This window comes from Hirundo rustica, chromosome 1 (genome assembly GCF_015227805.2).
Source record: "Hirundo rustica isolate bHirRus1 chromosome 1, bHirRus1.pri.v3, whole genome shotgun sequence".
Taxonomy (NCBI): Eukaryota; Metazoa; Chordata; class Aves; order Passeriformes; family Hirundinidae; genus Hirundo; species Hirundo rustica.
The window spans coordinates 32,249,431-32,271,955 of record NC_053450.1 but is presented as its reverse complement, the minus strand read 5'-3'; the positions used below and the strand labels follow the sequence as shown (position 1 = coordinate 32,271,955).

General features: G+C 38.1%; 1 protein-coding gene across 1 annotated transcript in view; it reads right to left on the bottom strand.

Annotated features, from left to right (window-relative positions):
- UBE2W (ubiquitin conjugating enzyme E2 W) overlaps positions 1 to 21,882 on the bottom strand; it is a 32,108-nt gene extending 10,226 nt beyond the window's left edge. The window contains exons 1-3 of the mRNA XM_040068806.2: positions 21,823 to 21,882; positions 3,807 to 3,898; positions 729 to 831 (exon numbers count right to left, since the gene is read on the bottom strand). Of these exons, the coding sequence (XP_039924740.1) occupies positions 729 to 831; positions 3,807 to 3,898; positions 21,823 to 21,837 (210 nt within the window). The 5' untranslated portion in view covers positions 21,838 to 21,882. The remainder of the gene's footprint in view (positions 1 to 728; positions 832 to 3,806; positions 3,899 to 21,822) is intronic.
- Between the last annotated feature and the right edge of the window lie 643 nt (positions 21,883 to 22,525).

The following is a 22,525-nucleotide window of genomic DNA, read 5'->3' as shown; positions in this document are numbered from 1 at the left end:
TAACACCAACAAGAGAAGCCGCAGAGATAATTTCTAGAACTCCGAGCTGAAACAGATACTCTTGCTTTTTCCCTTCCTTTTTCAGAAAAGCAGGGTGACAGCTGACCACTACTCTTATCAGCCATATTTTGAAAGGTTTCCCTCAGGTAATGGAGCAATAGATGTACACAGCACATTCTGCAGTCTCTAAGTTCTGCAGCCCCTTCAGCTCTCTAGGTTGTCTTGAAAGCAACACAGTATCACATACCTCAGTTATAACACTATTTGCAGGCCTCTCAAGCATGTCGTGTATCTATGAGAATCCCTATCAGAAAGAAGCACAGTATTTCTTCATCTGTATTAACAATGTCAGCAGAGAAGATGCAAGAGTCTTAAAAATCAACCAGAAAAAAATATGTTGAAAGTAAGAAGGAATGAAGCACCAGTTTATTGTTTACTTGGCTCCTGCATCACAGTAAAGGGGATCTTCCTACTTTACCCTGTATTTCCTGACATGAATATCAACATCAAAGAAGCCTCCAGTTTACACTATTTCCATATGTCCAAGCAGACATCAGAGCCCTACACTTCACGGCAGAATCATCTGTAAAGAAAAGGCATCTGCACATTGTGTTTAATATAAAGTAAGCAAAGCTGACATGAGGCTATGCGGATAATGCAATACTCAGCACACGTCATACAGCTGTAACCTGAAGGCAGCAGTAAGTGAGAAAGAAGGCAGCAGTTACCTGAGGAGAATCAAAAGGATACCGACTACTAAACTTAAATAAAAGCTGAAATTTTTCCCCTTCATAGAGTGTTCCCGGAGCACCTTCCATGTCTACAATCCACCTAAGGAATAGGGGAAAAAGCTGTTAGCATTGCAGACTGACAAATTAATACTTGTACTCCTGGAGCACTGGATCAATCAAATCAAGTATCAATCACAATCAGACCATCCAGCTTCTCTTCTAACACTGTAACAGTCACAAAAGTGAGCAATACATCAAGCCTGTATTTGAAAGAAACAAGCCTGGTGTTTTGCATACAGGCACTGACACAGTGATGCAAATCATAAATGTAATTATGATTTGAACACTACAATGACCCATCAGTCCCCAAGAAATGGCTGTTTATGTAAGATGACAAAGCTGAAAAAAACAAACCTGCTTGAAAATTTAAAAGGTTTGGAAGGAAACAAACTAGTATACTTTTTTTTGGTGTTGTTCTACTTATCAGTCAAGGAAAAACACCAACACAGTTTATTAAAATAAAATCTGTAACCAAGGGGAAAGGGCAAAGCTCATCTTCTACTTACATCTGTGAAAAACTCAGAAATTAAATGATATCTTGCAGGTATACGGAATGAAAACTGGAAAAGTTAGGGGTGTAAAAATTAAAAGGTCCCAGAAAATTAAAACAAAACCAATAAAAGGGTAATTTGAATCTGTAACAAAGATAACACCTCAACATATCAATATTCTTTTTACTCTGCTTCTGCTCCTTCCACCATAACATTAAAGTAGCTGACAGGTGGAGTTGCTGGGGAAGAGGGTGGTGGTGCAGCATGTGGGGATTTTATTGTTGTTGGCTCTGCACTGTGGTTTTTTTCATACAGCTAAAACCAGATGCTTTGCATATTGTTCAACACATGCTGCAACATTCTGCTATCCAACTTCTATGATTTTAGACTTCTACTGCTGACCACGTAATACGATTTGCAGCACCACTTTTCGGTTGTTCACCTTTGATTGAGTTTTACAGATCCAAGCAACATAAAGTAAAGAGTTTACAAAAATACTTAGATATGGTTTACATCACCTCAAGGAAGGCAGCTGAGATTTTGCAGAACAGTAGTATACTCAGAAAAGTCGACATCTCCAGCTGGCAGCTCTGATGATCCTATTCTCGACCTCTCCATTCTCATGTAATATATACTCTCCCTCTGTATTTAAGTCATGCATTTTTTTTATTTTTCCCTCTATCACTCTTATCACTCTTCGGGTTTTTCTTTTTTTTTTTTTTTTTTCTGGTTGTATTTTTCTGTTTTGGTTTTTGGCTGTCTTTGAGAAAAACTGCATATTAAATAAACTGCTAGCTCTCACAGCCTTCAAGAGGAATGCATCTTCAACAGTAGCACAGTGATGGCTGTACAGTGAAGGCAGATGAAGTACATTTCATATTTTAACTCTGTGAAGATGCCTTTGATTTAATCTATCTGCACTCCAGATCACTTATCTCTTCTTATGCCTTCTGCTTTTACATTTATACACACAGTGCACCAATACTCTTTAGATTTACTGGTTCTTCTGATCCAGAACTTCCACTTTCAAGGTTTTTAAATAGTTTACTAAGCAGAAGATAACTTTGCCTGGACACTGCTCCTTTTATGGTCAAGGAATCAGTAGAACCCATATTTCCTGTGTGCTTTACAGTTTAGCCTTCTCAAATTTCTAATCCTTGTATATTTAAAATAAAAGATTGCTTAATGTTTTAAATGATCCAGTTACATCATCTGATCCAATTATTTTATTCAACATTTTTAAAACCCAAGCAAGTATTGCTACACAAATTTTTAACACAAGCAACTAAAACTGTAATTTGATTAATGAACTCACAACATGCTATCCAATACCAAAAATCCTCAAAGAGAAAAAAACACATCATTTTACTTGTGACAAGAAGCTTCTAAAACAGTGACAGTTTCAAAATCTAACATGACAGTAAATAGAAAGTTTTTATGTGCAAGGTATTGAAAGGTATAAAAGTTGTACTGGGCAAAAATTATAATGAGGTAGTACTCTGGAAAGAGATATCCTTTTCCATCTGCTCCACAATTTAATAGTTTTCTGTTGAAATAAGTGAACACCACTTGCAATATTAGACTGACTCATTTTTGTGGAAAACTAAAAATGGTTATTTCAATTTTAGTCATATTCATCTGCATGAAATGTCATAAAGGCCCATGTCATTTAAAAAGCAGTGAGTGTTTAACTCAGTGCATATGAGTCTCAGAAAGGCCTCATGTAACATGGTCTGAGTGCCACCACCCAAAATGCAGATGTGAAAACATCAGCTCTATGTTTTAAGCTGCTCCTTCGATCAATAACATAGTCCAGAACATATAGTCTAAGATCATACTCTCATCGATGGTTACATGTGCTCAATTATTAACATTTCTCTAAAATGAAACTAAGAAAGTTATAAGAAAAAAATGTCAACACAGTCTGAATATATTGAATTTCCATCAACTAAAAAATAGATTAATACCAAGAACAACTCCTGTCCATTTCAACAGACACAGAATATTTTACCATGTTTCTCTTCCCATTTCATGAATCACCAAGAAACCCAAGGCAGGGGAAAAAAGTGCAAACAAGCGTGCCCAGACCATTTTGCTTTTTAAGAAGTTTTCTCCACCTGCCTTAGAGAAAGAAGGTAATGAAAATTAACAGCTACGACTTCAAGTATCACAGAACTCTAAAACTGCTAGTCCACTATTTCAATAAATCTAGAAAAGTTCTGGAGGTTACTAGCTATGAAAGATAATTACATTATTTTATTCTAAAAATACAGAACCTTTTACTAATTGCCAGTTTGTTAGACAGTAAAGTGCCTAATAAAATTTAGTAAATTGACCACCCCGTTCCTGAAAGTGTCCAACACTTTACTGCAAGATGCTTATTAAGGAGAACAATGTTTCACTGCCTAGACTAAAAGCAAAATTCACAAAGTTACATGGAGTAAGTGGTGGAAGTGTGAAGAGAACTTCTCATTGCTTAGTCTTTTCAGCACGATAGCAGAAATGAAACAGTATATATACTTACTGTGTAATTGAATTTTGTACACTCTTTTCATCTAGAGTCATTCCCGGAGGTGGATCATTTTGAAATGCCAATAGTTCTTTTTGTAATCGTTTCTATAAAGAAATTGTATGGAATATTTGAAATACTAAATAAAGTTCAACAATAAACATGCAAAATTAAGTACACTTCATCAATTTTTGAAAGGTAAAAGGAGTTTCACTTGACAATTTAAAATAAAAGTGAAACTGAAAGGTGAGAAAGAAGGATGACTCCCCTCCTAGAAATTTAACTGAAGACACAAGCAAAATAAGTTACAAATTTTAAGCTTAGTTTTTGGGTAAAATGCAAAGGCATTTACATTTGCAACACGGCAAATGGAAGAGCTGTTGTGTTACAAACTACACAGAGGTATAACTAAATTGGTTGTATTACAAACACCTCTATAAGAGCTCTACCCCTAGCAGGAAACATTTCATATTTACCTAACATCATCAGATTTATAATTAAATCTACAAGACTTTAACAGCACAACTTCCTCCTCCAAGTAATCTAAGGCACTTCCATTTGGCATCTCTGCAAGCCTTTGCCTTGTTCTAACATTATCCCAGAGGACAGAACAGAAAACTAAAAGAAGAGTATTTGGATTGCACAACACAGACTAAAAACTTTACACTAACTGCATCTCAGAACCTACAGAGCCATAGCACTTATTAAAGTGTTATGGCAGTAGCTCAGGTAATTCTTGCCTATTTTGACAGAGATAAATCAGCCACTGCAACCAGCTGTTTCTATAACAACTACCAGAACAGCTTCTTACAATCTACTGAGCAAGAGAAATGCAGCCTCTGTGAAGTACTGTCATTGGCACTGCTCTCAGAGTCAATTTTCTCCATATAAACAGTTACACAATATGTTTTGTCATTTCCAAGACATCTAGACGACAAAAAGTTCAAGGCTTTCTCACTTCTACTGTTCTTTTGCCTGCCAACAATTTTAAGGTTACCATCTACAAGTTCACTTCGACCACACTACTAGTCAAAATGATATTAAACTCCAAAGGAATAAAAATATATAGTTTGGGGATTTAGTACCTCATTTCCATTCAATATCCAATGTTTTAAAACACAGGTTTATCACATACTTGTAGCTGTTTTCCAGTGCTTAGTAGAACTTAAAAAAAAGTCCAGGGGAAAAGAAAGTGTTGATTTTTCAACACAGAAATGATTCAGTATCCCATCAAATATATCAGAAATCAGACTACAATTCAGCCACATAACTCACAAACAAAAGGCCCTTATACATTCACAATTTACATTCTGAAAATATTGAAATAACTTTCTGTCTCTGTCAATCAGCCCTGAAAACTGAAATTTCCTACCTGGCACTGAGATATAATACACAGGCAAACTGAAAACCCAATGCAAACATTTTCATAAGCTGTATACATTGCTCATGCATTGAAAAACAGGTTAGAATCCTAGTGTTTACCTTCTTCTTTCTGCCCAGAAAGAAACACTATTATGAATTAAAACACAAGGAGTAAAGTCACAAAACCATTTTATAAATGCTTAATTTAAATGGCAGAGATGTTGTGAAGTCAATTTTCTTTCTGGCACTTCCCTAGACCAGCATCAAATAAACCTCAAAGGCAGTCAACCTTTGTACACTTTGTCATCAAAAGTTCAGAGATGAGAACCTTTTATGACAATGGAAATTCAATCTCCCCTAAAGAGGAGATTTGGTAACATTGGTTACAAAATAGCAAAGAACATGTGTATATAAGAATAGCAAAAAATTCAGTAGATCCATTTACTTACACATGAAGACCAACTATACAAGTTTGTCTTCATAAAAAGGAGCCTAAAACACATTTTAGAATTTAATTAAAATCAGAAATGTTAAGATATCAGTATCTGACAGCAATCCAAAGAGGGAAAATTTTGTCTATTCTGGATGCTAAAAAAAAAAAATCAAATTACCAACACTTAAAATACTATCTAATTTCAAGTTTGCACCTTCAGCCCTTTCTCCAGCAACCATCTTTTCAGTCTAACACAGACTCAGTCATGCTTTTATCCATCTCACTAGTGCAAAAATATCCCCTGTTTCACAGGTTTTTGGTTCTCACATCTTATGTTTATGGTCCTTTCTAAACAAAAAAGCCAGTAGCAAAAAGAAAAATAATAATTTAAATGTATATTTGAAGAACAGAACTGATGTGCTCTGTTCCTCTGATCCTAAAACTTTTGCTGACACTGGCATGAGGGCCTGCCTATTCAGCATAATGTACATAGACAATATACTATTTCTCATAATTTGCAATTCAAAACAAAATTCAAAAAATGCATCCCAGAGAAATAGCAGGAAATACTATTTATACTTTAGGTCAAATGTGTCACATCAAACAAATCATATTTTTAAAGAAATTATTATTTCCCAGTTAGTCAATTCAAGTATCAACGTAAGCCAGAAAAGGAAAGTCAAAGAAGGTATAAACCCTTCTACCCATAAAAATTCCTGGACAAATGGAAAAAACTAATGAGCAGAAGGCTACCCTCCCACTTTAGGTAAAGGTCATGTTCATGACCACTTGAGGAACCTGAATATAAACAAATCTCTGAGACCCAATGAGCTGCATTCCAGATTCCTGAGAGGAACTGGTGGACTTAGTTGCCAAGCCACCTTCCATACTTAAACATGATGGCAGTCAGGTGAAGTCTCAGCTGACCGGAAAAAGGGGAAAAAGTGACCTGTCAGCCTCACCTCTGTGCCTGGGAAGTTCATGGGACACATCCTCCAAAAAGCTGTACTATGACACATGCAGGACAGCCACCACAGCTTCACCGAGGCCAAGTCCTGCCTGACCAACCTAGTGACCTTCTACAATCGAGAGACAACATCAGTGGACAAGGGAAAGGCTACAGATGTCATTTAATCTGTACTTCTGGTAAGTCTTTGGCATGGTCCTCTACAACATCCTTCTCTCTAAGTTGGAGAGAGATGGATCCAATGGGTGGAACGTTCAGTGGATAAGGAACTGAGTGGACAGTCATATCCAGGGAAGTTGGAATTAAATTATCTTTACAGTCCCTTCAAATCCAAACCATTCTATAATCAGTTCCATCTGACCTCTATTTGCAGCTCTCAGTGGAAATATCAATAAAAGAAAAAAACAATCTACGCCATTCCCATATAAAGCTGAAAAGAGCATGTTCAGTAGAAAATTAATGTGTTATCTATTAAGTTCCAGAAACTCAGTCACCCCAAAAAAGCAAGACTAACACTGTCAGTGTTATAATGAAAACAATTTTAGTAAATAAATGTATAATGAAATAATGGAATTCACAAAAGCCCTGACTATGATTATCTATTAAGCACAGGATACTCCAGTACAATTCTGATTAATGGTAAGTTTCTAGACACAGCTTCTCACCGAATAGGGAAAGAACGGATTTAGAGCTGAAGAAATATATAACTCTTCTGGATTTGCTCTTGATTCAGAGCAATATCCCACACAAAACCAAGTTTCAGCAAAAGACATTATTTCCTTCTGCCTTACAGCAACCTCTCTAACCCTAGGTCTGCCTAAAAAACCTGTACTCCCGTATCCCCATTATACTACACCTTGATGTATCTCAGCACTGCTCCCTTCGAAATAAAAGTGGCTCTCACCCTAGAATTATTCAGGACAGAAGAGCAACCACTGTTATTAGAAATGGCAGAGAACTTCTTCATTTCTCTTATCTCCAGCTATACTGACTATCTGGATAATTTGCCTTGATATTGAAGATCAAAGGAAGTATCTTGTAATAAATTCCTGGATTTCTATAAAAAGAGTTCTGATAGCATTAAACAGTTTAAGTGAAAAAAAATGCTTTTAAAGACTTCCTAAGTATTAATCTTGCTATTAAAGATAGAAGTAAGGCAGTTTATATACAAAGATTATATTACAAAGTTTATATACAGAGATAATTATTTCTATTGGACCAACACACACATTTAAGATGTGATTTAAGTCCATTATTTGTTGTGGGGGATTCTTCCACAGCTGGAATAATAAAATATACTCTATATTTCAAAACACTCTACTATTCCATTAACCACACCACACAAGTTAATCATTCTTAATCTGATGAACATAACTGGGTATTTTTAAGAGGCTTTCACCACACATTTTCAAAATTTGGGATTTTTTTTAATCAAACACCAACTCAATTATTTCTGTACAGAATAACAAAGAGCTGCCTACAGATCTTTTCCAGAACATAAGAGTACTCTATAGCAATTGGAACAAAACTGTAGAGGGCTCAAATGGCCTACTAACCAGAAGTGATTCAAAAAGTGAAATAAAATGTTTTAAGAGAGAGACTAAGTAATATTTAGAAAATAAACTAAATCTATTTATCTGGCCAATGCATTCCAGTGTTTCACTACCCATGGTATAAAATGTTTCTTTTGTATCTTTACTGAAATACCTCACATTCCAATTTGTATCTATTGCCCTTCGTTTTCCCATTGCCTCTATGGTTTCCCTTGATATCCTCCTATTATATTGTTGTAGGCATCAGCAAGATCCCTCCCTTTGCCTTCTCTTCTCAAAGCAGAAGAAACCCAGTCTCCTCGGAGGTCAGCAGCTCAGCTCCAGCCATCGTGCCTCTCATGTACTGGACTCACCCCAGGACCCCAATGTCTGTCCTGTACTGCAGCTCCCTGAACACAGGACTCCAGATGTGGTCTCAAGTACCAGAGAGAAAAGAATCACTCTCCTCAAGCTGCTGGCCCCATGCTTGCACAGACAACCTGATGTGCAGCTAGATATTCAGAAAACTTGAAGATACTTTTCAGAGATATTTTGAAGGACTACTTTTTTCCTTCCTCTCTTTCTTACAATGATTTGTCTCTTGTTATGTTCCTTTAATACAGAAACTGGATTATCAGGAGACTAATCTAGTTTAAAAAAACAAAAACAAATAAACTCTTAAATGAAGCCCTTAAAGACTAGATTCATAGAGTTTAATTAGGAAACTGAGTTCCTCATTACCACAGTAATTCAGAAAACATCTAAAGTTTAAATTCAAAAACCCCAAATTTATTTCTCTTCAGTGCTGAATAGTATTTGCTGACCTAAAAGGTTACAAAGGACATTAATTTTCTTACAGCAACACAGTCTAAACACACACTCTTAGCTTCCAGACTCAAACGTACTTTTAAAAAACGTGACTCTGGTATATCAAGCCCATGCACAATAGCTACAAAAGGCACATTGCAACTGCAAGTTCCTCAAATTAAGCATTTGAAAAGGAAAGTTTCAGCAGCGGGAAAGTCTTTTTTATATTTGACAGTCATGAATGCAGAATTATTGTTTTTGCTTTCACAAACATTCTAGAAAATTAGCAGCAATATACATAGGAGGACAAAAGATAACAGATTAACATTTTTCAGACAATTTTAACTCTCATTTGTAGAATCTTATAAACTTAGGACTTCGATACCTCTCCATCTTCCTAACATAAGGAAGTTGTGTTAAAAGCTTTTAACATTTTTCCACATGACTTTATCTCTTGCTTATGTAACTGGAAGAATTTTCTTTACAGTAAGAGATCTAGGTGGGTTGAATGAATTATGGTCAAATTACTTCTCTCAGTCTTCATGGACACAAAAGCATTCTTTTATTTATTTCAACTCACATCTCACCTTTCCCAATCTCTACTCAAGTAAACACTTGCAAGCCAACGCAGGTTGCCCTCAAAATACCCTTTAGCAGGTTCACTCTGTTCGACAGAACCAAACACCCCCTCTCAATCAGACACCCAGTCTAAACAACCAACTACAACTTCGATAACATGTGAAGTGGTCTTCATGGTTTCAGAAAAAAATAAGAGTCTACATGACTGACACCCCATCTTTCTTGTGTGCTTATTCAAATGTCACATCAACACACATGGAAAATTTTTGCACAGTCCAAATACAGCTACTGGTCCTCTTTCACAACAGCTACAGCCCAATACAAGGAGAAAATCATGTTAATTCAATGTAATTATTTTTTCTTAAATCCATTAGGCTAATTGTCTTTGCTAATTGTCAACTGTTTGCTATACCTATGTCCAGCGATCTCCACAAGTCAAACTTTCACCTAATAGTAGAAAAACAAATAATACTTATCATCTGGAAACTCACTCAAATGAATTGTCAGAAATCTCAGATTCAGTTGCTTAAGCACTTTTAAAAAGCAAACCAACCCACACAGCAATATTTTAGTGATTGAGAGAATATTCAGTGTGTAAAACATATTGAATCTGCCCTTTTTATCTGGTGGGCTTTGTCATCAGTTCAAGCATTTGTCACCTATTCTTTGCTTCGCTTTCCTTTCCTGTTTACAGGCTCATCCCTTTCCTCATCTTTTTAATGATTTATAAGAACATCTTTTAATGCTTTTCAAATACACCAATTTAAAACAATGAATCGTGAGTAGATGTCACTCCTACATGCTTGTCCTTTTAACAGGTATTTCTTAGTTTCACTTTTCTGTTATGTACAAAGCCTCCTCAATCTACACGTCAATAGGCCCTCATGTTGCCATATCGACTTCTACTATTATTCCTATTTTTTTTCTATATTGAGACAGCTTGATACCATACATGAGTAGTGTTTTCTAAAAACCTGTAGCCCTTCAACACTTCAGCTATATTAAGACGTGCATAAGTCAATACCACAACTGCTTTTGGCTTTTTCCTTACCATGAATCAGGAATACCATTTTTTAATCACACACTCAAGTTGCTTTCAGCCTCTCAACCAGCTCCTTCAAGTCAAAATACAAGCTAGTGCAGCTCTTCATGCCTAAAATAACCCCCAACAGATGTTTTCCATACATTAATACACTCTTGGGAGCTGTGCTTGCTTTACTGTCCTTTTTACATCACAAGATACTCTTTTCAATGTTTCTGTTAATCCACCGTAAGATTTCATACAGAAGCACCTTTCCTGCTCATCCACTTTCTATTGAAAGGGATTGGAAGAAAGCAGGCTGCAGACTTATAAGGGAATACATGAAGGATGCGCAGGCAATCTAATTTTGATATTTTCCTTATTTATGAGAGAGAATCTTATGCTTAAACATCATTCTTGTACTACAACTTTAAAGTAAATCAGAACTAAAATGTATCAAATTGATAAAAACATTCACAATCTAGAGGGAAACAGAACAGCTGAGTAAGAATATCAGAAACCCAAGACTGGTTAACAGCACACTCACCTGTGCTGTTATTCCTTCAACTAAAGGAATAATCACCTGCGAAAGGCAGAGGAGTGATGTAAGCAGTAGTTTATAGAATTATTTTCAAAATACTTGAAGTACTTTGAAGTGGAAGTCTTTGAAACCAAGAATACTTATTCACCTATCCCTACAGGAAAGGATGAATCAAGGACAAAATCCAAAGAACACAGCTTAATGCTGATCCAAGCATCACTTTCAAAAGAAGTTGATTCAAGTACGTAAGACATGACTGACATAGCAATGGTTTGTATCCTGTTGCTAATTCTGTCAAACAGGATTTGTGCAACTCCTTCAATTATCCTCCACAGATTTTTCTGAGGTATCAAACCCTAAATCTTCTTGTAGCATATGGAAAAAAAGAACACAAAATTAACTGGTACCAGTGGAGTAAAATTCCTGACAGCTCCCCAGACAGCTCACAACCACCTCTTATCATTTCTGTCCTGACAGACAGCACTCAGTGTCTGTCATGGTTCGAGTTAAATGTATATATGAAGCCAACACTTCTAGCAAAAATACACAGTCCTCTTTCTCCAAACTTATCACTTGGTCACCTCTGGAGCTTGGGAGGTAACATCTCAAATGCCAGAGCTGAACTCTTAATTGAGTTGATTCTTGGTGAATCACATAAAGAAGCAGGCAGGGCCTGCATGTAAAAAAGATGCAACATGTGAAAAGGGAGAGAGGGCAGCAACGTAGGACAGGAAGAAATTTAGAGGTTTTCCATACGAGTATTTCAGAATCAGCCCTAGAAACAGGTAGTTTGGTCACTGCGTCCAACTGAGCTAGATATTATAGCACATAAATGCTTATTAACAGATACAAAATTATTTCACTGGTCTCTGTGTCCCTGCTCGCTGCCTCAAGTGTCAATAACTTATATTCCTAAAGCATATATGGCATCATCACCATCACAATGCCCGAACTAGGGCTCTTTTTCTGACTCTACCACAAACAAGGGACACCCACAGACAGACAGGACAGACTTGAACCGCAATCCCTCACAATGAAGTAATGCAAAGGCATCTTCTTTACCCACCATGAAAACTTTGCTAGCTCCTTTAGGCAAGTGAAAATTACCTTTCTCAATGCCTTTAAAAAGGAGTATCACAATATCAGGAGTCTATTTTCAGTTCCAAGCCCATTGTCAGAACTCTTACAACAGCTTTGCCCCTCCCTTAGAAAAATAGAGCACAGAGAGTTAAAGTTTAACAGAACTACGGGCAAACAAAAACATGTGTACAGTGAAGTTAGAGGGGTCACTACCAAGTACAACTTATGTACAAACAGCCGAGAGCACCAAGGCTGTTGATTAGCAGTAAAATATTAACACATTAATCCAATCAATTTCAAATGTATGTCCATACTCCTGGTTTATTATCTCCTATGAGTTAAAATAACAAACTTTGAAAACATAAATAATACAAATAAAATAAAATTGCAATCCTTGAATACTTCACTTTTTGGTGTTTCAAGAAACGCAGCACAAAATGTGCAGTGTCTTAAATCAGCAATATCTTAAATGAGTAAACTAAATGATGAGCTATCTTAGTCAAATACCTTACCTACAAACAACCTATTTCAATGATTTTCCTTTTCATAGAGAAATAAAGTAAGAAGCAGAAAAGCTGAGTTGATTAAACCCAAAGAAGATTCATCAAAAGACATAATATATTACGGGAAATGGTAGGAATTTGGTAGAGAATAGCTAGGGGGAAAGCAAAACTCTCAGTAGAGCAGAGCAAAAACTTGCAAATGGACAAACCAATTCCTTTCACTTCTGCTGGAGGAAATGTTTCATTGCCCTACCTTGTTTCACCATTAAAACAAGATGTGATGGGCAATTTAACTGAAATGTGGTGGCCTTTTCACCTGGACCAGTAGGAACTCAACTAGCCATGTCCAATAAGGTAGTATCATGATAATATGAAGAAACAAAGATGGAACAGCAACTTCACAGACTAGGAAGCATGCAAGACCAAAACATCCACACTTGAACTGTGTTGTAAACCTTTTATTTCTGAGCACTCAAATTCCCTTCTCTTTGTTGAAAGAAACTGTGAAAGTAAGAAAAGGAATAGTCTTCCAAGGCCAAGCCTTCCTGGACACTGTAAACTCAAATCTTAATCTGGCTCAAAGATCAAAGAGGAAGAAAATTAACTCATAAATTATTAGACATTAAACATTAATCCCACAGGGACTCCACTCTTCTATTTTATATTGGTAAAGCTGCTGCACCCTAGGGAAACCTAACAATATTTCTTCCCTAATTACCAAAACTGTCTTATACATCCAAAAATTTAAATGAGCCCAAACTCTGTTAGCACCAAAACACTATCATATGAATAGTAATATGAAGAAGTCCTGGCAAAGAATTTACATGTTGCTTATGAGCTACAGTCTGTTACCTCCTCCCCCATTCAAGTCATAAGATGTTTCACAAAACCCATCCTTTCTGTTTTGGAGAAGTTTTCACATACAGGAGACAGTCACTGTACACAGACAAACAGCAACCTTGTCCCAGAACAGAAGCCGAAAACAGGCTGTAATGCTGATTCATGGGCAAAGCTTTTGCTTGACTGTTACTACAAGCTACTAGCCTGAGAGCATAAGATTACTGTAACACTTTTCAGTAATCTGTTTCTTCCATTCACACGTTTCTTACTGAAAAGTGCCTCAAATCCAGATCATAAAGTTCTAAATACCAGGTAAACAGTTATGCTTTTCAAACTAAACTCCTCTACCGAAAAAACCCCCAACACATTAAACAGTTTAAGTATTTCAGGAACTCACTGCACATTACTCGCTAATTAGAAACCTAACTTAAAATACCAAAACGCTCTCAAACAGAAGAGAAACAAAGATTAACAATGGGGACATTTAAGACAAAGTTACCTGCTACACTCCATCTCGCTAATTAAGAAATCTAGAGAATGACAGGTCCCACAAGTAAAAGTCCCTTTATTTCCCAGTCAACCAGGTCATTCAGGAAAGTCCGTGCACATTATACCCCATCATTCAAGTGAAATCGTTTGCTCCCAACTCTCAAACACACAAACCATCCAGATACTTGATTATCACAATGCTGCACATTTTTTTCCATCAAAGTTCTTCTAGTAAGCTTTAATCAAGGCCCATAGGAGGAAATATAGATAATTGTCTGAGTGTGGTCAATTAAAGCTTCAGCAAGATGCAGAACAAAACAGCTCCACAAAATACTCTGTCCATTAAAGAGTAATACTGGGATTTTAGCTCAAATAATTGTTTTTCAGTTTTATCTATTTTTGGCTGAATAGCAGGTTTTCAGTCTATACTGAGAATGCAGAAGCAGATTAGTCTCCTCCTCATTTCTAATAAAACATGTCAACATCTGGCAACCCAGTTCTAATGTTATCTCCTCAAACCAATCCAGACTTCAAGAATCTGAATGTCAGGCATTTTGCACATTTCTCTTGTTTTAAAGGAATCAAATGGCAGTGCATGAATCTTTTTATCAAACTATTTACAATATGTTTCTATCACTCATCTTTTGTTCTTCTGAGCATTTAAAAATTTTAAAAATTCATTTATGGATGGAGGGTGGTGGGAGGAAGGACTGTTGATTTCTCAGTTCGGTAACAGAATACTATTTCACATGCTCCAAGATATTCTAAAATATTTGACTGAAAGGTCAAAGCAACAGCCCTCTTTAAAAGAGTATAATACGCTTGACTTAAACTCACTAAGAGACAAGATCAACCTGAAATCATAACTACTGTATAATTCAAGATAAATCATAATAACTATACACACACAAAGGAAACATTCTGTACCTCACAGTCTGAAAAGCTTTCTGCCAGATAATCAATTTTTTTACAATGAACCTGTCATTTGGAAGCAAATTAAGTGGAATCCACTATTACAGAATAAGATGAAACTGGCAGCAATTCATCTGCTTTGTAAATGGAGTCTCTAAATGTACCAAAGCCCAGCACAAGCCTCACACAGTAATAAAAAGTTAACCACAGATAATTTTATCTTTTAAGGACAAGCGTCTGGCACTACTTGAACTGCTTCAGTTAAAGAAATTAATTTAAGACAAATAGTAAAGGCTAGTACAATGAGGTCAACCATATGTTTACCAGGGAATTTCTCATCCTTCTAAAAACATTCCAAAGGCTGGAAACCAAGATAAAGTGTTCTACTCTGACAAAAAACATTTCAGAGAGAAAAAGAGGTAAAATATTTGAAGCAGCAAATAGTAACAAGATTTAAATACTCATCCAATCCATATCCCTAAATGTGACAGGGGAAGAGTTTCTAACTTAAGAAGGGGCAAGGAAACTGAATGGATTTAGGTTTCTTATTACTGGCCACCAATTCCTAATCAAGAAGAAAGAAATAAATCAATGTGAAAAAGTAGCATCAAATTCTATGAAGCATTTTATTCCAGCAGACTTTCAGGGACAGCATTTGCTATGCTCTAGTAAACTATTATCATAATTTATTGACATTTATACAGATTTTCTTCTTGAGGCTGATTAAGCAGTACTTTTAATTAAGCTGAATAAAAAAAGATGACAACAACTTTGTATTTGTAATCACTCAAGGAGAAACAATTATTTTTTAGTACTGTGTATGAATAGCTAGTATCCTCAATGAGCTCATTAACTAGCAAAAATGCAGTGTCTCACAATTCCTGAGTTACCACCACTAACTTCTGTCCTTCCTTTACTAACACATTAATATTGCTTTTAGGAAGGCAAATTATAAGGCTCTCTCCTTTCTTTTCCTGCGATCCCTGATTGATACCTGATTTTCATGCCAGTAATTAAGGTCACCTGAGGAAAAACAAGCAAACAACAACAAAAAAAAGACAAACTGCAAAGGCTTGCACAGATTCCAGAATATATTTTTGAACAAAGCAAAGTTTAAAAAAAAAAAAAAAAAAAAAAAAAAAAAAAAAAAAAAAAAGGCGCCTAAATACTGCAAAGGCTTGCACAGATTCCAGAATACCTTTTGAAAGCCTTCAACTATTGAAAGCAGACAGAAGACGTGTTACGTGACCATCACTGATCACAAAAGGTTGCTTACTGGTTCTTTTTATTTAAAACATTTAACCTATTTATTTTCATTTGCTTTCAATAAATGAAGTTGTAACAGGTTTCAGCAAATAGATAATACTATCCCTTTCCCCCTTCAAAAGACAAAAACTATATATCCAGCAGACAGTTCTGTCACAGTCCTTCACTACTTCAAAGCCATGCAAGATGCACAAAATTTCTGACTCCAAGCAAAAGACCTTTGTCATCCTCCTCCCCACTGCCCTAGTGGAAATTTTAGCCTGTAATCTGCTAGAACGCTCATCTCTCAGTTGTAAACCAAGGCTGTGTGAGAGACATGATCTAATGAGGCATTACATGATCTGAAGGCATTTTCGTTCATTGCACACAGCCGTAACTACGGGTAAATTCAATGGGAATTGTGCCTCCTCTCTTTCACATGAATAGGGGGAATTTAATCTCAATCTCTGGGCGTAGTTGCCAGTATGACTGATACCTGTATAATACATAATGAAGATCCTTTAGTCTAAAACTCTTAGCTCAGTAGAATTGGAGCAAACAATTAGAGAAAGTACTTGATCACCAAGTTTCGCACATTGTTTGAGCTAAGCTGCTTTAGCGTATTAATTACAAACTCACGGAGCCTTCCAAGGGAGGAGCTTAACAAGACAACATTCCCTGGCTCTTGCAAATGTATTGTGTTCTATTTTTCTCCTCTCAGAACCTGAACAGCTAGCCCTAAACACAAGCATAAGATACTATAAAACTCAGCAAAAAATAATTGCAATCAACCAGAATTACTCCTCCTTACAAAAAATACTTGTCTATTTCATCACATGTTCATGAGACACCAGTGTTCAATGGGACAGGTTGAAAGCATCCATGGTTTTTTACATTTTAGCTGTATAGTTGGTCTATGTGCAAGGAAGAGCTGCTGATAATGCTCAGGGGACACTGCTTTCAAGAAGCTTTTCTACTATTGCTTTCTTTCTCACAAGTGAATTCTTCCATCCTAGCTCAAGAATTCTGCAGCAAAGCATTTCCCAAAATTCTATTTACACAGGCAGATACAAAAACAAGTAAATGAGATCAGGGCCTAAAGCCATAACTTTTGTTTTATTTACCTCTACTGAATGAAGACTATAAATTTTAAGCTTCGGTTGATACTCAAGTGAAAACTTCATTAATAAACTCCCAAGATTAAATTAACTGATGTTGGTAAAATTGCTAAAAATTTTGTATTTATCTTACTTCACTCTAGCATGGTTATATGCCAAAGCTAATATAGCACACATCAGTACAGACTGATTACCAAAGGTTATGTAAAGGACTATCAACCTCTTAGTGGACAGAAGAAATTATTTTTACTCTCTACTAATTCTGGTTTCAATTATGGTACTCACATTCCTCAGTTTAAATAATTACTGAAATTTTTATCTTCCTTCAATAGCATTTCACCAATGGAACTACTAAACACTTTGATTAATTACCAATAATTTTATTCTGTTTATATCCCGATTTGGTTATATAACTACAGTACCCACTCATTTTATTTTTTTCTTTTTTGAAACAACACCAATAGCATCCTATATTACAACATTTAACAGTACAGAACCAATGTGCATAACCATCCAAGTTCCAATTGACTGAAAGCTTTCCCCACTTAAGGTTGGGGTTTTGGCTTTTTTTGGAACACACAACAAAAACAGTTTAATACTTTTTCCTGGAGAAAGCTTTTAAATAAGAAAAAACTATTGCGAAATCATTAAATAAAAATACTGCCAGTGTTGAGCAAAGTTTGAGCAATAACTAATTGTTCTGAGAACAGCTGGAAACAGAACTTCAACTAACATTAGAGGTGCAGGTAAAGAATTAAAGGAAGTGTAACTAAGAGCGTATGTATTTTTTCTGGAGATTTCAGTAACCTGTAAATATTTCCCTCATTCCCTACCTCACTGACTAAAAATATTGGGGTGAAACTTGTAGGAAGTTTTTGTATTGCTGCTAGCTTGCATTCTGTGGTACAAGTTCCTTGGGATCTCAAATTGGCCACGAATTCTGCACTGTCATCTCACACAGTTATTTTATTAAACAGCTGCTTAGACACACATTTTAAAAAAAAATTTCTATTGGTGGAACATGATTCTTCAATTAGCACTTTATTTTGGTGTGTGCTGGTAATTTGATGCAGTTTTCAAGGAGTAACACAGAAGCACAACGAAAAACTAACATCCTACACTCTTTACTAAGTTGTTTGTGTCATTAATTACATTAGCTCTGCATTCCATCAGATGTAAATACCTACACGTACAAACCTTATGTGTCTAACTTTACAGAACATACGAGAAGCTATTCTGATGATAAAAAACCCCTAAAACTATTCCTGTAAATATTTCCACAATTCCACAAATAAATCCAGGGTTTGTAGTATTAAAACTAAAAATGAGTAAAGGGCAAATCATAGTAATTAAGATGTCAGTATTATCAATAAAGTCAAACTTTCACGTTTATGATGCAAATAGTTCATATCTGCATGTTAAGGGAAAGGCTCTAATTATTTAACACTTTGTACAGCAATGACATTTTCTGTACATTTTCAACTGAACTTCCTTACTCTATTTTTTACCTGTTCTTCCATTCATAACACAAGTCCTGTGTTTTCAGCTGTTTTGAGAACAACTCTTTACTATCTCTTTAGCATTTGCCTTTAAAGGATTCAGATTACTAAAGATGCTATATCAAAATTTTCTAAAGCAAATCCATTCTATTCACCCATTCTACATTACTTGTGACTTTTCAGAATATTTCTGTATTTTTATCCAGGAGAACATTGCATAAGTTTGGGCTTCTGGGAAAATTCTTGAAAATAAGTGCTCTTCCTTTAAAGGCTTGTCTGGGGGTGTGGTAGCTTTTTTAGAGAAAAAAATATTACTTGCCTAAAGTTATGCAAACCAGGTTTAAACCAGTCCATCAGTGGCAAATTAGCAACAACACTTTAGTTAGGAAAAAACCCACCAGACCCCATAAGCATTGGCTTCTATTATTGCAGAAAAGAAAGGGTTACAGAAAGCTCTCATGAAAGACTGTTCACATAGCTAAAAATTGCTATAAGTTTAATGATACACACAAAGGCTCAAAGTCACAGGTTTTACAAGTTTCTGTGCGTCCACTGAACTGCAGTAACTATTCAGGTCGATGCCTAGAGCCATTAGCAAAAAGAAGCAATATGTTGCAAGTTTCAAAGCTTCCCTGTAGACAGGCTAAGAACAGGCAAAATCAGATAACTCCTGTAATTCAATCTGAGACTTCTCAGTGGATCTGTAAAAACAAAATGTAACTAACCTGGGGCGTCATACACTGTTGTACAAAATTACAGCAGTTTAAGAAGTAACTAGAACTTACTTTGTGCACCAATGTACCATTTTATGAACAACATAAATAATATTGTCATAATAGTGCAATGTCAGATCACTGGTACAGTCAGAGATAGCAATGAGTTAAACATTTCAGATAAACACTGGGTATTTAAAAACACTATTCTTGATCAGAAAAAGGATGCCTTTTTGTTGTGTCAGGCAAATTAGAAGACAGCACTAATTATAATAAATTAAATTATTCTGAACAATAAAAAAAACACATTTAAAATTATAGAGATCGGTTTCCTTTGTAGAACATTTTTTCACACTGTACACTGTAATGTTAATTGATAGAATTCAGTGCCTTGAAATCTTGCTCACCTGGGAGCGTTTCTACAATAAACTTACTAGTTCTACTGTTCGCTTACTAAATTGTCATTTATGCTTCCTGTTTACAACTCCCTTCCAATATGCTAAACTACATTATTAAATTAGTAGTTTACTAAACATAGGAAAGAGCAATTAAAGCGTCATGCAATTAGCAACATACAGACAAAAAACCTTCATAAACGTTCTTGAATCTCTTATCGAAAGACAACAGAACATTATGTACAAAAACAAAACGTGTCATCTTACAGCTGGTATTTCTAAAATGAAAGCAATTACAACATCAGACTTAACATGGCTGTAATTTCGGGAAGCGAGCATTACCCTCCACACATCTGACGTTCAGGGAACATTTGTCATTCATGTATCCTCAATCACCTCATTTAACTTGTAACCATTTTTTCCCCTCTACAGAGGGAGCAACAGGAATTAGGGTGAGGCACACTGTAGAACTAGGCCAGAGACAGCGACACAGCATGGCTTTACCAAGTCCCTTTACAGAGCACCTCTTTCCCGGTTCAGAGCTGCCATTTCCCTGCTTTTCACACAGTTTTATAAAAGATACTTCTTAATAAACTATAGCCTCTTTTTTCCAGTTGGGCTTGTAAAGTCTGCATATTAGAAGCAGAGCATTGCAAAAACACATTTGCCAGATAGAGCTAATAAAACCAAGGCAGATCAGACTACCTGCCTAAGCTACTGCTAAAAGAAGAACATTTGGTACAGTATGTTCAATTTCTTGATCTCGTTTATTTCAGTAACTCTGAAAGACACACTATGGGAGGGGAGCTATGCTTCTAAACTTCAGGGGAATAATTTTTATCCCATACAGTTCAATGATTTGACATTTTAACTCTTTTTGGCTATGCTGAATCCAGGCTATTAAGAAAATTAAACAATTTTCATTCATTTTGTACACTCTTTCTGGGCTGTTCTATTACAAGTGACAAAAAACCGTAAGCTATATTGGACAAAAATGAGAGGAGATCTAGATGATCCAAATAAATAAAAAAAAAAAACAAAATGGAAAACTGTAACTATCTAAGGAAAAGTAGAGAGGCTGCTGGTTAAATAAGGAAAAACAGGGGCCACAAAACCTAGAGATCTTTTCTCTTGCCCCAGTCATAATAAAGGGCCACCCACTCAGAGCAGCACACAGTGAAAGTGATCCATTCTACCAGAGCAATTTCCGCAGCCCCTATTTAAGAACCCCTTCGGAGCTGGTATGAATGAATAATTCAGCTGGAAATACCTGTCAGGCAGCAGGATGTTCCATGCTACTGTACCTACAGCAATGCCATCCGGCCGAGAAAGCCAGACGTTACCTGTCCACAGGGCTGACACCACACCGCAACCTCATTTTACGGAGAGGAAGAACCCCACGGGCAGCACGCGGCTTGGAGCAGGACACGCCTGCGCCAGCCCCCCTGCGCGGGGCAATTACAGTGCCGGAACCCCAGGAACTCGGAGCTATTGGTCACGGTCCCCACGATGCCACTGGGAGGGTCTCCCTGACCGCCCACCCCGCACGGTGTCATACACGTGCCCAGGGCGCCCAGGTCCCGGGGGAACAGGGATCCCTTCGCCCTTCCCTCGCCTGCCCAAGGAGCGGCGGCATCGCTGCCAGACGCCTCCCTCAGGCGCCTCTTCCCCCGCGCCCCGGGCCCGGTGCCTCCCCCAGCACCCGCCCCGCCCGGGCCTCGGCCTCGCCCCCCACACCCCTGCACGTCTCACCTCCATCCCGGCGCAGGACCGGCCCTTCCCTGCCGCCACCTGCCCTCCCCGGCCCCGCTACCCTGGAGCTCGACGCCCTCGACCTCTTCCCGGGCGGTTCCTCCCTCCGCGCCGCTCTTCGCGCCGCGCCGCGCACACATGCACGCGGCCGGCGGAACGGCCGCTCCCGGCTCCCCCCAGCTCCCCCCGCCGCCGCCGCCCGGCCCCAGCGCTGCCCCGGGCGCTCCGCCGCAGACACCTCACCTGCATCGACGCCATGATGGATCCGCCTCCTCCCCCTCCCCTCTGCGCCGCCGCCGGGGCGGCCCCGCCTCGCGCGCTCCCCGGTCACGTGCCCGCGCCCGCCCGTTGAGCGGCCGCGCGTGCGCGGGCCCAGGGCGGTGCGGGCGGGCTCGAGAAAGGCGAGCGGCTCGGGCGGGCGGTGTTCGTGCGCCGCCGGTGCCGCCGCTGCCGGCGAGGGCTCCCCCGGCGCTGCCCGCACCCTGCTCGCCCTGCGGCCGGGGCGGGAGCGGCGCGATTTCCTTCACCGCCATCCGCGGGGGCGGGAAGGGGTTGATCCCCCGCCGGCTTCTGTTTGTGAAGGTTTTTAGAGCTGCACATGCGGGGTGTTTAAGTGACTGGAGTCATGCGGGCTGTGCCCCTCCCTTTTGTGGGTTTCTCCGGCCTCCCCTCACGCCAAGTGCGCCCTGGCGGGAGGGTCATACAGTCACAGAATCATAGAATGTTAAGGAGTGGGAAGAAACTTGGAAGATTATCTAGATGCGACACCCCCGCCATGGGCAGGGACACCTCCCACCAGACAAGGCTGCTCAGAGCCCCTTCCAACCTGGCTTTGAACACTGCCAGGGATGGGGCATCCACACACCTCCCTGGGCAGCCTCTTCCAGTGCCTCACCACCCTCGCAGTAAAGAATTTCTTCCTGACACCTAACCCAAATCCCTCTGC